Raw genomic sequence first — 14,820 nt, 5'->3', positions numbered from 1 at the left:
CTCTCTCTGTCCCTCTCTCTCACTCTCTCTTTAAAAAAAAAATAAAATAAAATAAAATAGAAAATTATTAATCTGTCACATTTCTTTTGCTTTCCTTATAGAAAACAGAATTTACAAACAATATGCCTTATCATTTAAATTATGCTTCTTAAAATGTTCTAATCTTTTTTCATTAAAAAATTATTATTTCAACCAAACATCATTTGCTTTTTTAAATTAAGTAAATTTGAAAACAATTATATAAAATTAGGTATTAAAAAAATTGCCTGGTGTGGTAGCACATGCCTATAAACCTAGCTATTGGGCAGGCTAAGACAAGAGGATCACTAGTTGTAGGACAGTGTCAGTAACTTAGCAAGACCCTATGTCAAAATAAAAAATAAAAAGGAGCTAAGGATATCGCTCAGTGGTCACATGTCCCTGGATTCAATACCCAATACCACAAATAATATCAACATTTTAAAATTACAATTCAAAACACATTATACAAGCTACATGTGTGCATATATACAAAATTTTACCGATGCCCTAAGATCCTCTTTTAATATTTAAGCTTAGTCTGTGATGGTTCTCTTAACACTATACTTTTTATCTGTTTTCACCACTTAATAGAAAAACTCCAAGACAGATGTCTTAAATGTTTTTTTCTTTGAGTACCATCTTTTAGTTGCATTTTGATTATCCCACTACTGCTTATCTCATAGCTGTACAGTACCTTTAAAAATTTTATTTAGGTAATGGGCTGATTACAAAAACTAATAATACATGACATTTCTTAAGAAATAGTATTAGTAAAATAAACACTAATTTGCTATATTCCAACCTACATACCCCTGAAATACTATGCCTTTGGAAAGAATAGGGAAGGAAAAAAGACTCAATTTCTGTGGTCTGTGAACAGTTTTAGGAAATAGACTGAGGATATTAATGCATCATTATGGCAGTTACTTAAATATATCAGAATTAGAATCACTTAAGATATCATGGAATTAAAGAACTGTGATAGAAAACTATGAGTGTAGCTTTGGGATAGAATACTTGCCGAGCATGCATGAGGCCATGGGTTCAATTCCCAGCATGCATGTGCATGCACAAAACCTGGGAGAGTAAAACCCCAATCACCAAAACACAGTATGCAAAGTATTTTGATGGATTTCAGTTAAATCCAAAGACTTCACTTAATATCAGTAACTAAAGATTTCTAATGTTTCCCCTTAATGCTACAAAAACTCATCTCCATCTCTCTTCTTTATCTCAAAAGATGAGGATTCTAAAATGTAAACCCCACTATTCCAAAATCGTCCTCAGAATCATGTTTTCACAAAACTCTCATTATCTCCCTCATATTTAATAATGTTCTAAATAATTAAATTTTACCTAAGATAAAATGATTTAGAAAAGTAGGGGAAAGAAATCTAAAAACCTGTGGATCTCAAGAAAGTATTGTATGCACCGCATAAATAGCTTTCTTTTGTGTCTCCCTAATCTAATAGGAATTTGTACAACAAACACCAGCCATTACAACATAATTTGCCCCCTTAAGATTACTGGGGGGGGGGATATAGCTCAGTTGGCAGAGTGCCTCACATGCACAAGGTCCTGGGTTCAATTCCTAGCCACACACACACACACACACACACACACACACACACACATTAATGACGAGGTTTAATGAAAGAGAATCTTGGACTCCCTAGGAAACTCACAATGAAGACTAATCAAAATTCCTTCAATTTTAATTTACAATATATAATCTGACCACTAAACTCATCTGATTATATATATATATATATATATATATATATACACATACATATTTACACACACATACATACACACACACACACACACACATATTCAGTTGTAGTCGGACACAGTACCTTTATTTTTATTTATTTATTTATTTATTTTTATGTGGTGCTGAGGATCTAACCCAGCACCTCACACGTTCTAGGCTAGCGCTCTACCGCTGAGCCACAACCCCAGCCTCTCATGTGATATTCACTTCAACCAAACTCTCAGTCATTCCCAACATCAAACTTTTTTTTTTTTTTTTTTTTTTTTGGTACTGGAGATTGAACCCAGAGGCACTTAACACTGAGCTATAATCCCAGCCTGTTCTATTTTGAGACAGAGTCTCACTAAGTTGCTGAGGCTGGCCTCGAACAAACACCCCTGGGTTCAACCCCTAGCAACCCTCCTGCGAATCCCCCTCCCCCAAAAAGAAGAAATTATAAGTACTAAATGACTAAAAGACTGAAAATGTTTTAGTATTCAAAGCATGGAGAAATCACCAAAGTAGGTAAGAGAATCTTCAAGTGTGTTAATAAACTAATAGAAGATGGCACTATCTACAAGGGAAACAGCATAAGAGATACTTAAGCAGGAATACACATCATGTCTAGAAGACAATGAGGATATTACTCTTTAGTCTATGGTAGGTGGCTCCTATCAAAGAGTAAAAAGGTACCAAATGGCAGAAGTAAGTTAGAGTAAATTTCTGGATGATCAACAATGCTAGATTAAGGAATTTAAGGAAAGGAAAGCCACAAATAATTTCCCAGGAATATTAAGATAGAAGTAATAAGAAAGATTAATTTGCAGTGGGAAAGGTGATGGGAAGTCCAAAGGAGAACCAGAATTTACTAAATACACACAATCAGTTACTTTAACAAGGACAGAAATCTTACGAGATCATTATTCCATTTCACAGATAAATAAATCAAGATCCACAGATGGTAGGCTGTTGGTCTAAAAAGAGAGTAAATGGCAACATTTAAAGTTCAAAGTCAATACTTTCTTCTTGCTGCTTGCAAAAAGAATTGCAGGCAAGGCATCAGTTGAAAGAATACTTCAATAGTATAGGTATAAAACTGGCAGCAAGGAAAAAGGAGAAAGGAGAAACAAGGCGGCAACATTTCCAGAACTGTATAAATGGAGAAGATGTGATGAAACTGGGAAAACTCAAAGATGACTGCAAGGATTTAAACCTGAACTGGGGTCAGGAAGGAAGAGTACTGCAGCACCAATGAGGAAAAAGAGAAAACACCAGGAAGAGGATAAGAGAAAAAGAAAGATTAAGAGTTTACTTTTATGACTGCTGAATTTGATGTGACACAGTAAGACTTCTAAACTGAGGAATGACCAGAAGGCAGAGGTGCAAAACTATAAGACTGGTCAGTGCCAGAGGATAATTTTCAGGTGTTATTCACAGCTAAAATTTATACAGTATTGATAATTTGCCACAACCATTCTAATAACTTCACATACTAACTTATTTGAGTTTTGTAATTATTATTATCCCAAATTTACAGATGGGGAAACTGAGGCACAGAAAGTCTAAAGAGTTTGCCCAAGGTAACTCAGCTAGTAAATGACAGAGATATGATTTAGATCCACGCAATTCTACTCCAGAAACTCCGTTTTTAAAGCACTATAATCAACTGTACTCTTTGCATTATTTTATGTTTTTACCTATATCATTAAATTGTTTATAACTATGAATGGCAGGGATGATATCTCAGACCAATTTGTCTTCCCAGAACCTAGGACAACGATTTATACTCAGTAGATACTTGACAGATGTTAAACAATGATGATGAAATGATACCAAAAATCCTGTGAGTGGATGTGATATCAAAAAAAGTAATGCCAGGAGAGGAACAAGAATGGGGCATGCCTTTCTTTTTGCCACTAGTGGGGTGAGGTAGGCCAGGAAAACTAAACTAGGCAGGTAATCAGATTTGTTACTGAAAGCAACTGAGTTCAAGAACTTCCTGTAGGTACCCTACATACATATCATAGCTAGTATAAACTATATGCTAACTGGTTCTTCTTGTGAGCTTAGTAAAAACTACTTGAAGACAAATGATTTTTATTCCCAGGGACCTAGGATACAGCTTACCCAAAGTGAATGTTTACTGGTGGGATGGATAGATAAATAGATATATAAAAGAGGGACAGAAGCCCAGTGCAGTGGTGCCTTTAATCCCAATGGCTCAGGAGGCTGAGGCAGAAGGATTGCAAGTTCAAAGACAGCCTCAGCAAAAGCAAGATACTAAGCAATTCAGTGAGACCCTGTCTCTAAATAAAATACAAAATAGGGCTGGGGATGTGGCTCAATGGTCAAGTCAAAAAGAAAAAAAAAGAGGGAGAGAGGGACAGAGTTTCACAGACAGGAAGACAAAAGCATGAGTATGAAAGAAAAAGGAAATTATCAATGGATTAATTTGGCAGATCTTTGGCACCTGTAAAAATGCAAACTCCAATGAAGTACTAAAGAAAAATAACTGGATGGTAACAAAAGGAAAAAAGAAAAAAACTACTGTAGGACAAACTTGAAATGTTGAGCCATAAAGCAAAGATAAGGAATGACCAGAAAATCAGACCAGAATAGGACTTTTAAGGGAAAACTGAGGTTGGTTCACAGAAGAGAAGACTAGTAAAGAAAAGAATAATTTAAAAGATTAAAAGAAGAGAGCAACACAATTGAAATAGGTTCTAGAGAATTAGTGTACATTTAAAATCACAATATTTTAAAGAGGATTTTGCAGGAACCCTACCTGACCAAATTGCTTTTCCTTTTTTTTTTGAGGCCTTTACCAGTCACCAAATCTTCAGAACTACTACTTTCACATTTCTACTTCTCTGTCCACAAACCTATCTTAGAAAAATCTAGAAAGGCTTAGTCAAAATACTAATGTCATATATTAAATGATAAATAAAATTTTTAAAAAATAATTTGGAATAAAGGAGGTGTCCTTCCTCCCTGAAATGTCAATTTGTCCCAATATCCACTTTAAAACTTCCATCCTTCTTTTAATACTTAGATCAAATCTCACCTCCTCCAAGATACCCTCCTCACCTTACCTCTACCTCTGTTGGAATAAACATCTTTCCCAAATTCACACAGTACCTTTGTTTCTCTATCACAGCACTTAATGGTGTACCAGCTGCTGTTGTTACTTAAATGTCTTTTTCCAGTATCTTTGAATTGGCCATAGGCAAAACCCCTGTAATTGTGTTCTACACATTAGTATTCAATAATTGCCAGCAAAATAAAACTGGGCAGGTAAGATTAAAAGATTAAAAAAGAAAAAATGAATATGTACAAGCATTTTGGATAAAGTATGAACATGGTAACTAGTCCACTACTACCTACGAGAAAAATGATCAATAAAATTTAAGAAATAATCCATGGCTTACAGAAAGAGAAGACAAGAAAACAGACTCATACATGTTATGAGCTACAGTTAGGTTCTGCAATGTCGTCTCGTCCCGTCCCCCACCACCACCAAAGGCCCATGAGTTAAAGGCTTGGCTTGGTCCCTAGGGTGGCACAACTACAAGGTTGTGGAATCTTTAAGAAAGGGGAATGGGAAAGGCTCATGGAAGCCTTAAAAACAAAACAAAACAAAACAAAACTCATGGGAGGTTTTAGGTCATTGGGGGTATGCCCTCAAAAGAGGCTGGGACAGAAGTGTCTTGCTGTCTTTGCTTCTGGGCTGCCATGAGGTGAACAGCTAGTTCCACCACACATCCTCTTGCCATGATGTACTTGCCTCACCACAGGCCCAAGGGTAATAGGGACAAACACATGGACTGAAACCTCCAAAACTGTGAGCAAACAAATTCTTTTTGTAAGCTGATAATCTCAGGTTATTTGTTATAGTGATAGAAAGCTGACAGATACTATGCATACATGATACATCTTTCCTATACATATTTTCTAAATCAATGGTTGTCAGTTGAGGGTGAACATCCAGCACACCTAGGGAAACATCTGGCAGTGTGTGGAAATATTTTGTCACAAATGGGGAAGAATGAAACTGGCAATCTTAAAGTTAAAGCCAAGGAGGCTGCTAACATTCTACAATGCACAGGACACAATGAAGAACAATCTACCCCAAACTGTCACTAAGTACTAAGGTTGAGAAACCCTGTTCTCAATGAAGCCAACAAGAAAAAGATCCAAAGTTGCTAGTCTACCTGAGATTCCTAAAGTTTTCTTGAACAATTAGTTGCCACTTTCTCTTTTCACTGACTAAAAATTGGGTCCAACCAAGAGAGAGTAAAAACAACTTTCCTAAACAGCTTCAATTACATGTTAATAAGAAAAGAGGTGGTTACAAGTTCTCACTTACCACGTAACATATTTGCAAGACTCCATCCCTACATTTTCCTCTAACTGCTGATTAGTCCTTCTTAGTTACAATATCCCAGATCACTGATAAGTTTATGCAAAACAATACAGCAAACTAAATGTGAATATAGTTCGACTGCAAAACTTATATGGCAATATGTGACAACCAACTGCCAACATATCTACATACAGATGAACAATCCACTATCTGTAAGACTTACGCTTAATAATTTATTCTCTGAACAAGAAGACGGGTTAAATTAACCCATCTAAACTTTCAGGCACCCATTCATGTGCTTAATAACAAATATCTGAAAATTTCTCCAGAGTTAGAGATGTCATTGGAAACCACCAACAATTTTACTACAGTATAAAACAAACTATCCCTTTTAAAGTCTGAACCACTCTCCACCCTAAAACTGCCTCCTGAGAAACTTGCTATACTGGTGGTTCCAGATCTTACTATAACATACTCATTAAAAACAACAACAAAAAGCTCAACAATTGCTTCCTCTATCACAAAGGTAGACAACAGCAGCTGTTAGCACAGAAATGAAACATAGGCTAAGGCAGAAAGTATATATTTTGAATCCATCTGAAACTACAAGGGAAGCAGAAATCAATTGCTAAAATAATTTAACCAGTCAATAGCCAAACAGGTTATGTACCAGTTTAACAAAGTATAATTCTCAAGAGGCTGTCATTTATTTCAAATAATTTCCCCATATTTGGTAAATCATGTTTTACTGATTTTCTGGAACCAAAGCTACTTTATATCCTACAAAGGATGTGCATGATTGGGTAGACCACATGGATTAAAATCAGCATGTGCTACAGGATTTTTTGAAGTCTCAGGAGACAGTAAATAACCTGAAGCCCAGCCTATTTAGTTACACGTTCCTCCCAATTCTCCCACTCTCCTACCTGTTCCTCTCCACAGGCTAGGACAGGGCATTGCCTGCTACTTTATCCAGCTTCATCCCAAGATTTACATTGATTTACAATAACACATTTAAAAAAAATTTTTTAGTTGTAGATGGATACAACATCTTTATTTTATTTATTTCTTTTTATATGGTGTTGGGGATTAACCTAGTACCTAACACATGCTAGGCTAGCACTCTATACCACTGAGCTACAACCCCAGCCCTTCAACTACACATTTTATCTTTCAACACAATGGATATTTTCACTACTATTTAAATGAAAACCATTTTTCTGCAATGTCAGAAGACAATTCTGTGGCTGTTACATTATTTCTACCTCTGGTAACAAAGTTTCTGAAAGAAGTGTGCCCCCAGAATACTCCCTATTCTCTATAGAGGTATCATAGCAAAAAAATAAAAATAATCCTAATAAAATGGAAAATTTGTGGACTTTTCTTGTAAAGAAGTCTAATACCAAGGATCAGCTAAGGGTTTACTGAAACACCCACAGCACAGGAAGAAATTAAAACCAAAAACAGTGAAGAAGCAAAAGATAAAAGTTGGAGAGAATACAGACTATGAGCAGTGTCTCCCATAACAGCAACAGATGTCATTTGGTGGCACCTGTGCTACCTTTTTTATAATAGGATTTGACCTGTTTGACTGGTATTCCCTATGGCTATGATTATTCTACTTTCTCATCTTCCAAAACAACTCTGATGATGTCTTCTCTACTGGTAGTTTAATACTTCTCCTACCCTAGTTTTCTGACCCTGCTGTTAATCCATATTTCTACTCTTCCAAAACACCACTCTTTTGAAGTATATTATACCTCATCTAAGATCTCATCTATAGCCTATTCTCACTCTCCCCCCTCCCCTACCAAAGCAACTATATTCAACCCACTCTTTTCCTTCTACTGCACCTAAGTGTTAAAAGTTTTTCAAAATCTTTCATTTTATCATAAATCAAATTTTTAAAATCCAATTTTTCTTCAAATTTAGTGGTAAATTCCCAATGCTCTTCAGCCTAGAACCTCCATATTTAAGTTCAATCCTCACTTTTGTAAAATTTAAGAAAGTATTTTAATTTGGATAGGAGTCATGTTAATTTACTATTAGGAAAAAATGACATCTCCCTTCTAACAACAGCAGCAAAGAAAAAACCCACAAAACATCCCCTTTCCTATAAAGAGATTCTGCCTCTCATCTGTTATATTTCTACAACTTGAGACTAATTCAGTCCCCTTGATATTGAATTCCCCTTTTCTTGTTCTTACTGAGGTTTCTTACCTCATATCCTCATTTCTTACTCTTTTGAAACTGCCACATTGCTCCCTCGTTTCCCACCATGCCACCATTTCAATGCTAGACACTCTGGCCTCTTTTTTCCTGAGAAATTAAAATTCAGCTAAGAGAAAACTAATTTTCATTTACATGAGAAAAGATCTGTAGCTATGTATTTTAAAAATTGTTCAGTCATGGTCTTCTACCACCAATAAAGGTAGACAATAAACTCTTCCTAGTGTCAAGGTCACAAATAACTGCTACACTCCCAACCACACTCATTCAGCAATACCCAGCAGCCACCCTGAGATTCTATAAAAACCAACAGTTCTATTTTCAAAGAGAGTGAACATAATGCTTCCTTGAAGATATTCTCCAGTCTCCCCACAGCAGCTTTTAAATGGAATGAATAATTATCTAAAGGAGAAAGAAGGAAACTGAGGCTAGTGAAGTCCTTCTTCATTACCACATCCCCGCCTCCAAGACACACACACCTTTCAGTCCCTGGCTCCTATGAATCCTAACACTTGCTTTATTTACCTGGGAAAAACTGACAATAATGGGACAAGACTAGCTCTGGGGTGGGCTGGGGCTATGGCTCAGTGGTAGAGCACCTGCCTCATACATGTGAGGCACAGGATTCAATCCTCAGCCACCACACATAAGTAAATAAAATTAAGTCATTGTGTTCATCTACAACTAAAAATATATATGTTTTTTAAAAAATTGGCTCTGAGGAATCTTAAAGGGACACCAGCTCCTATGAATCCCCCTTTTTGCTTATTTGATTTTTGGCTGGAAGTATGTAGCTTATTTAAACATTATGTTCATTCTTTTTTCTTTTCTCCTTTCTTCAAAGTACTAAATTCATCACAAGTTGTCTATCATGAATTCCACAACCCAAGGATAAGTTCTTCTGATTGTGCTGATTAACAAAATAAATCACTTTCCTAATCTGAAAAAGGAAGGAGTCAAACTTGATAAAACTCTATGTAAGCTTTTCCAACTGAAAACATCCCTACATTCTAGTTTAACTGAACAACTCTCTCTCTCTCTCTCCTATTTAAATACCTTGCTCAGTTTCACTGCATTTGGAAACTCCTTAATCCACACCTGTCAGAATACTGTTCATCCTTAAAGTTCATTATAAGTGCTATTTTCCTCTTAAAGCCTAACAAACTGTAAGTCTGTAAAAGGAGGGTGGAGTTCTAACTTTCTATTCTTAGCAGCTGGTACACTGCCTCTCATATAGGTGACCAACTAAACAACTGATGAATCATGAGTATATGAATGAGTGAATGAATACAGACAGCTTTTCCTGATTCCTCCAACTGCTCAGATAGGTAATCTCCTGCCTTTGGACTCATAACATTTGGTATCTTTCAGGGTACTGTGCTATTATTAATTTACTTGCCAAATAGATATTAAAATGCAAATTCCTTAAGATTAAGGACTGTCATGATGTTTTCCATATCCCTCTTCAGTACCTACCATTGCTCTTTGCCACAGCTGTACTTTTTAAGTTTATCTAATACATTTGCTCTTTGCCACAGCTGTACTTTTTAAGTTTATCTAATACATTTGCTCTTTGCCACAGCTGTACTTTTTAAGTTTATATAATACATTAAACAATAAAGGGATAATAGAGAAATTGGCTCAATATACAGATATCATTCCAAGTGTCCTATGGTCATTGAGCATGTAAGTTGCTTTATTCAAAGGCATTCAAGCATAGTTCAAAGATCTCATCATTCTCTCCTTTCCATTCTGTGCTTAATAATGCTAATTTCAAAGCAGAATAGCCACCCTTTGTATCACCTACCACCCTTTCTTACAATATATATAGGGGTCCACAATCAATAATTTCACTTCACTAAACAGCTAAACTGACTTTTCTGCTAATTTCAGACTTCCATCCCATCCAATTCCCTCCTCCACAAGGTATGAAACCACTTTTAAAAAACATCTTCCTATAATGCCTTTCTTAGTTCTGCTCCTGCAAGACAAAAAGGACCAGTTTTAAGATCTTCTCCTTTTCTAAGCAGTAGCAAAGCAACACACAAATTAATCTAAGCTTATTTTTTATGTACCATCAAGATTTTTGACCCTCTTTAGCTCTACCTCCAAGTTCTTATTCAGCTTCCTTTCTCGCTGCATGATAGCTGAGGTCTTTATATTCAACATGCTCTCTGCTATCAGGTACTAAGTTCTATTGTATCTGTATCTTCTCCTTCTTGAAATGTTCATCAATAGCTGCCATCTGCCCACCCCAGACACACATATCTATTTTTTTTTCTCTCTCTCTCTCTCTCTCTCTCTCTCTCACACACACACACACACACACACACACACACACACACACACACACACACAATCCATGCGTCACTGTATCTCGGACATACAAGTTCCTTACACCACACTTAATGAATGCACACGACTCTCAGAATGGTATCTTCCAACTACACTGATTCCAACCCAGTTTCTTCTAGGGAACACAAGCTTGTTCATAGAGAGTACCTCCCTCTCCTCACTTCCCCATTCATTCCCCGTCTTCATATTCCCCCACCTGGTCAACTAACTACAGATGAAATTAATTCTCACTACTCCCAGCCCGCGAATGAAGAAGGAGCTCTAGTTTCCTGCCGTCTACCCCCCTCCGGTCTGCCCCCCCCCCGCCGGCACCCCAGGTGTGCCGACTTCCACCCAGTCCTCTCCGCATGCATCCCTCCAACCAATCCCACGCCGCACCACGTTTCCCCTGCCACAGGGATCCGACTCTTCCACACCCACCTCCACCTGGGGTCGCAGATGCCTTCCCAGGCGTCTCTCCCCACCACTCGCCGGCGAGCCCGAGACCCCGGGCGCGCGCGAACACACATTCTCACGCTTCCCCAACCTCCCTCCGCGCACCGGGACCGGCCGGCTTCGCTGGAGCTCAGCCTGGCCGGCAGGAGCTAGACACCCTTGCAGGCATGTGGGTGCCCGCTCCGCCCCCTCCCGCAGATCCCCTCGGAGCCCCCGCCTCCCAGCCGGGGAAGAGGAGGACGCAGCAACTCCCCCACCACCCCGGACATACCACCTCTGTGTCTGTTGCCTCTTGCCCTAACCCTCCGCCCGTTCCCACCACGTCCTGGGCACTCACCGGAGATACTGCGCGCTCTGCAGGCTCATCCTCCGCCGCCGCGTCTTCCCGCGAAGCCTCCGTGGGTCTCTCAAGCTCCTCGGAGCGGCCCCGCGGCACCGCGGGTGCTGGCGGCCGCCGCCATCTTCCTCTCCTCCGGCTCCTCCTCACTCGGCGCGGGGGGGGGGGGGAGGGTGAGTGAGGCGAGGGGGAGGGAGCGGGGAAGGCTGCTCTAGCTGCTGCTCTTGGCCCGTGGGGCGCAGGGACACTCCGACCCGGGAGGGGGAAAGGGGAGGGAGAAGGAAGGGGGCGGGGGAGAAAGGAGGGAGAAACAGAGGAAGGAAGTGGGGCTTCTCTCGCGAGATTTCAACAGCGCTGGTCCTTCAGGGTGACTTCCGTCTTTCTGTACCGCTCCCTCTTGGGAACCACAAGGCGTGTGGCGCCTTTACCGCTGCTGCGGTATCTGCTGGTAGCGCTTGGCGGCTTCCTGCGGATCCACCCCTCTTCTCCCGCGCGAGGAGGCAACCCCAGCCTCACCAGGAACATCGAGCCCAAATCGACCGGGAGTTACACTCAAAGTCTTCCCCCCGTCTTTCCACTCCACCCGATTTCTCTCTTCCTTTTTCCACTCCTCCACTCTTCCCCGCCGGAAACGCCGCTCCTTCCTCCTACAGTTCCGCCCGCCAATCCCTCGATTCTTGTCTTCCCTCGCGCGCGAGTGACGCGAAGGCCTCCTTCTTTGCTGCTGCCCCTCCCCATGCAAACTGGGAGACTTTTGGAGGAGGTAGGGTGGAAGAGAAAGGAAACCAACCGGATTGGATAAGCAGCTGTCATGGCAACTGGAGGCTGTGGTTGTATCGTCATAGTAACCGGAGTGTGCGGACGGGGTGACCCTCCCCTTGGCGAAAGGATTCCCGGGAAACCGCCCAGGATTCCCCCTCGACTTCCCTTCCATCCACAGGCCACCCTGGTGTGGGAATCGAGGTAGTTTTCCCGGGCAGTGAAGTCAGTTTCCTCCTCCCTTCCCTCCTCCCTTAGCAGTTGTGGGGAGACCCCGAGGCATTCACCGTGGGCATTTCCACCCGGTTGCGGGCGGGAACCACCTCCATAGTTTCTTTCCTCTCTGAGCCGAGCGTGGAGTGGGCCCGGCCTGCGAAGAAGATGCTGGGCCTGAAGGCTGGCGGGTGGTGGGCTGGAGCGGGCAGGGCGAAAGCGAGGCTGCGACGCCGGGCTGCGCGGGAGGGCGAGGGGTTTCCCCACAACTGCCTCGGGCTCACGGAGGCGGGATCCCGCCTGGACGGGGTCCCTGAGGGAGGAGAGCGGCACACGACAATAGCGATCCCTCTTCCGCCGACAAGCACATCCGAGTTTTCCTGCCAGCAGACCCCTTCCCGAAATCCCCTCCGCCCCACCCCACAGGACACGGTCGGCGACTGAGCGTCCGACAGCCTGCGGACTAGACCGGCGAAGGTGGAAACGCGTCCTAGAAAGCTGACAAGTGGTACTCAAGCCTTTGGAATCCAGGACGGTCGGAGGGGCTTCTTACTGCCCTCCCTCTTAGAAGGGTTCCCAGTAAGGATCCCGGCTTGATTATTAAAAGCCGCTTTTCAAGTACCCTCCTCCCAGGAGTCTCAGTATTTTAGAACTTGACACCCTGTAATTTGGGGATCAGAGAGAAAATATTGACTAAACTAGTGTTGGCACGAAAGTCCAATGAAAGGAGTCTAGGAAAAGAATTTTCCATTATGAACAACTCTTTTTGAATGTCTTATGTGCGTTTTGTGTCAGGTACGGGGCTAAAACGCAGTCCGTGTATTGTAGAGTGTATGCGAATTGCTGGAGAAGTCGTCATGCTGACAGCTTGAATAAATTGACGTTTTCCAAATTTTATTTTCAGTTCATCTTGTGGAGTCATGTAAGCAGGTATCCCAAAATACTTGAGAATAAATAATGGTACGCAACCTTTAGAAATGCACCCCTCACTGGATAGTTAAAACCAAGATTTGAATGCGCGGTTTTTTGGTTTGGTTTGAGTATCAGATTCCTGCCATCTTTCCAGGCTAGCTGAAGGGGCACTTTGAAATCCTTCCCTGGGACCGCACCCACTAAAAGATCGGCCAATGTTTATTTGGAACGTCCTGTTAAGTTTGGGGGAAAGAAAAGTACAGCCTACTTTGAAATAAATCCCAAGGACAGGTTGTCATTAACGAAATAGAAAAGGAAAGTACTGCCTAATTTGAAATAAATCCCAAGGACAGATTGTCATTAAGGAAATAGAAAGTGACCTGTGCCCCTCGTGCTGCAAACAAGCGCCTAGTATGATGCGCGATGACGCGCGGTGATTGCGGCAGTACATTGCCCCCAATCATCCCTCTGACACCAAGGCGCCGCCCACTCCTGGGAAAGAGAGCCATCTAGTGAGAGATTGGTCACATCTCCGATGTAGCATCTTGCTTTTCCTTAAGTCGTGAGAGCCCAAAAATGGGCTAGTTTGTTCCTACATAGTTTGTTCCCCTGAGTTTATGGGTTAAATGCCCACAGAATGAAGCTTTTATGTTTGTGTAAAATAGTTACTCCTTTATCTCACGTCTGGGGCACATAAATCCAGTGAACAGTATATGAGCAGATCTGGTACACTTACGATATAAAATTTATGAAAATATTACTACTGTTATTAAATATTTTGGAAACAAAATGGAATCAGAAAGATGAAACCTTTTGTAATAGTTTGCTGATTGATGTTCAATAAGCATTTACTGAGCACTTATATTTCAGGGACTGTCCAGGTTATTATGAATACTATGATGAAAGAAACATGTTCCCAGTCCTGGAAGAATTTATCTTCTGGTAGAGATATTGTAGTAGATAAATGATTAGGAGGTAAAATAATAGGTGTAGTAATTGAGGTAAGAACAAAATAAGAACACTGATGAGGTCAGAAATAATAAACTTAGACTTTTACAGGGTTTGTTATGTTTTACAATATCCCTACACACTAGATAGGACAATAGCAACATCACATTTATGCTAATCTTTTTTAAAAAAAAACATTTTTTTTAATTTTTGGAAGTAATTGGAAATAATACCTTTATTTTATTTATTTATTTTTATGTGGTGCTGAGGATAGAACCCAGGGCCTCACATGTGCTAGAAAGCACTCCATCCCTGAACCACAACCCCAGCCCCACATTATGCTAATCTTAAAAATAACTTAAGGGCTGGGGATGTGGCTCAAGCGGTAGTGTGCTCGCCTGGCATGCGTGCGGCCCCGGTTAGATCCTTAGCACCACATACAAAGATGTTGTGTCTGCAGAGAATTAAAAAATAAATTAAAAAAAACTTAAA

The 14,820-nt window shown here is 40.6% G+C and overlaps 1 protein-coding gene and 1 long non-coding RNA gene across 10 annotated transcripts in view; one reads left to right on the top strand and one right to left on the bottom strand.

The window, feature by feature from the left end:
- Smg7 (SMG7 nonsense mediated mRNA decay factor) overlaps positions 1–11,666 on the bottom strand; it is a 78,144-nt gene extending 66,478 nt beyond the window's left edge. For 4 of the 9 annotated variants that reach the window (XM_040276658.2, XM_021722569.3, XM_021722570.3 and 1 more), the window contains exon 1: positions 11,497–11,631. Coding sequence is in view for 1 of the 9 variants with exons in the window: in XM_040276659.2 (XP_040132593.1) it covers positions 11,497–11,525 (29 nt within the window). In the remaining 8 variants the exon portion in view is untranslated. Of the gene's footprint in view, positions 1–11,496 lie in introns of all 9 variants that reach the window. The other 5 variants (XM_013356179.4, XM_013356180.4, XM_040276659.2 and 2 more) reach the window with 4 other exon arrangements.
- Positions 11,667–12,319: 653 nt separating this feature from the next.
- LOC144367144 (uncharacterized) lies at positions 12,320–13,365 on the top strand. Its single transcript, XR_013426432.1, has 2 exons — positions 12,320–12,459; positions 12,895–13,365. It is a non-coding gene; the product is annotated as an uncharacterized LOC144367144 (long non-coding RNA).
- Positions 13,366–14,820: the final 1,455 nt, after the last annotated feature.

The sequence above is a fragment of the Ictidomys tridecemlineatus genome, chromosome 10 (genome assembly GCF_052094955.1).
Source record: "Ictidomys tridecemlineatus isolate mIctTri1 chromosome 10, mIctTri1.hap1, whole genome shotgun sequence".
Lineage (NCBI taxonomy): Eukaryota > Metazoa > Chordata > Mammalia > Rodentia > Sciuridae > Ictidomys > Ictidomys tridecemlineatus.
This window is presented reverse-complemented; position numbering and strand designations above follow the sequence as displayed.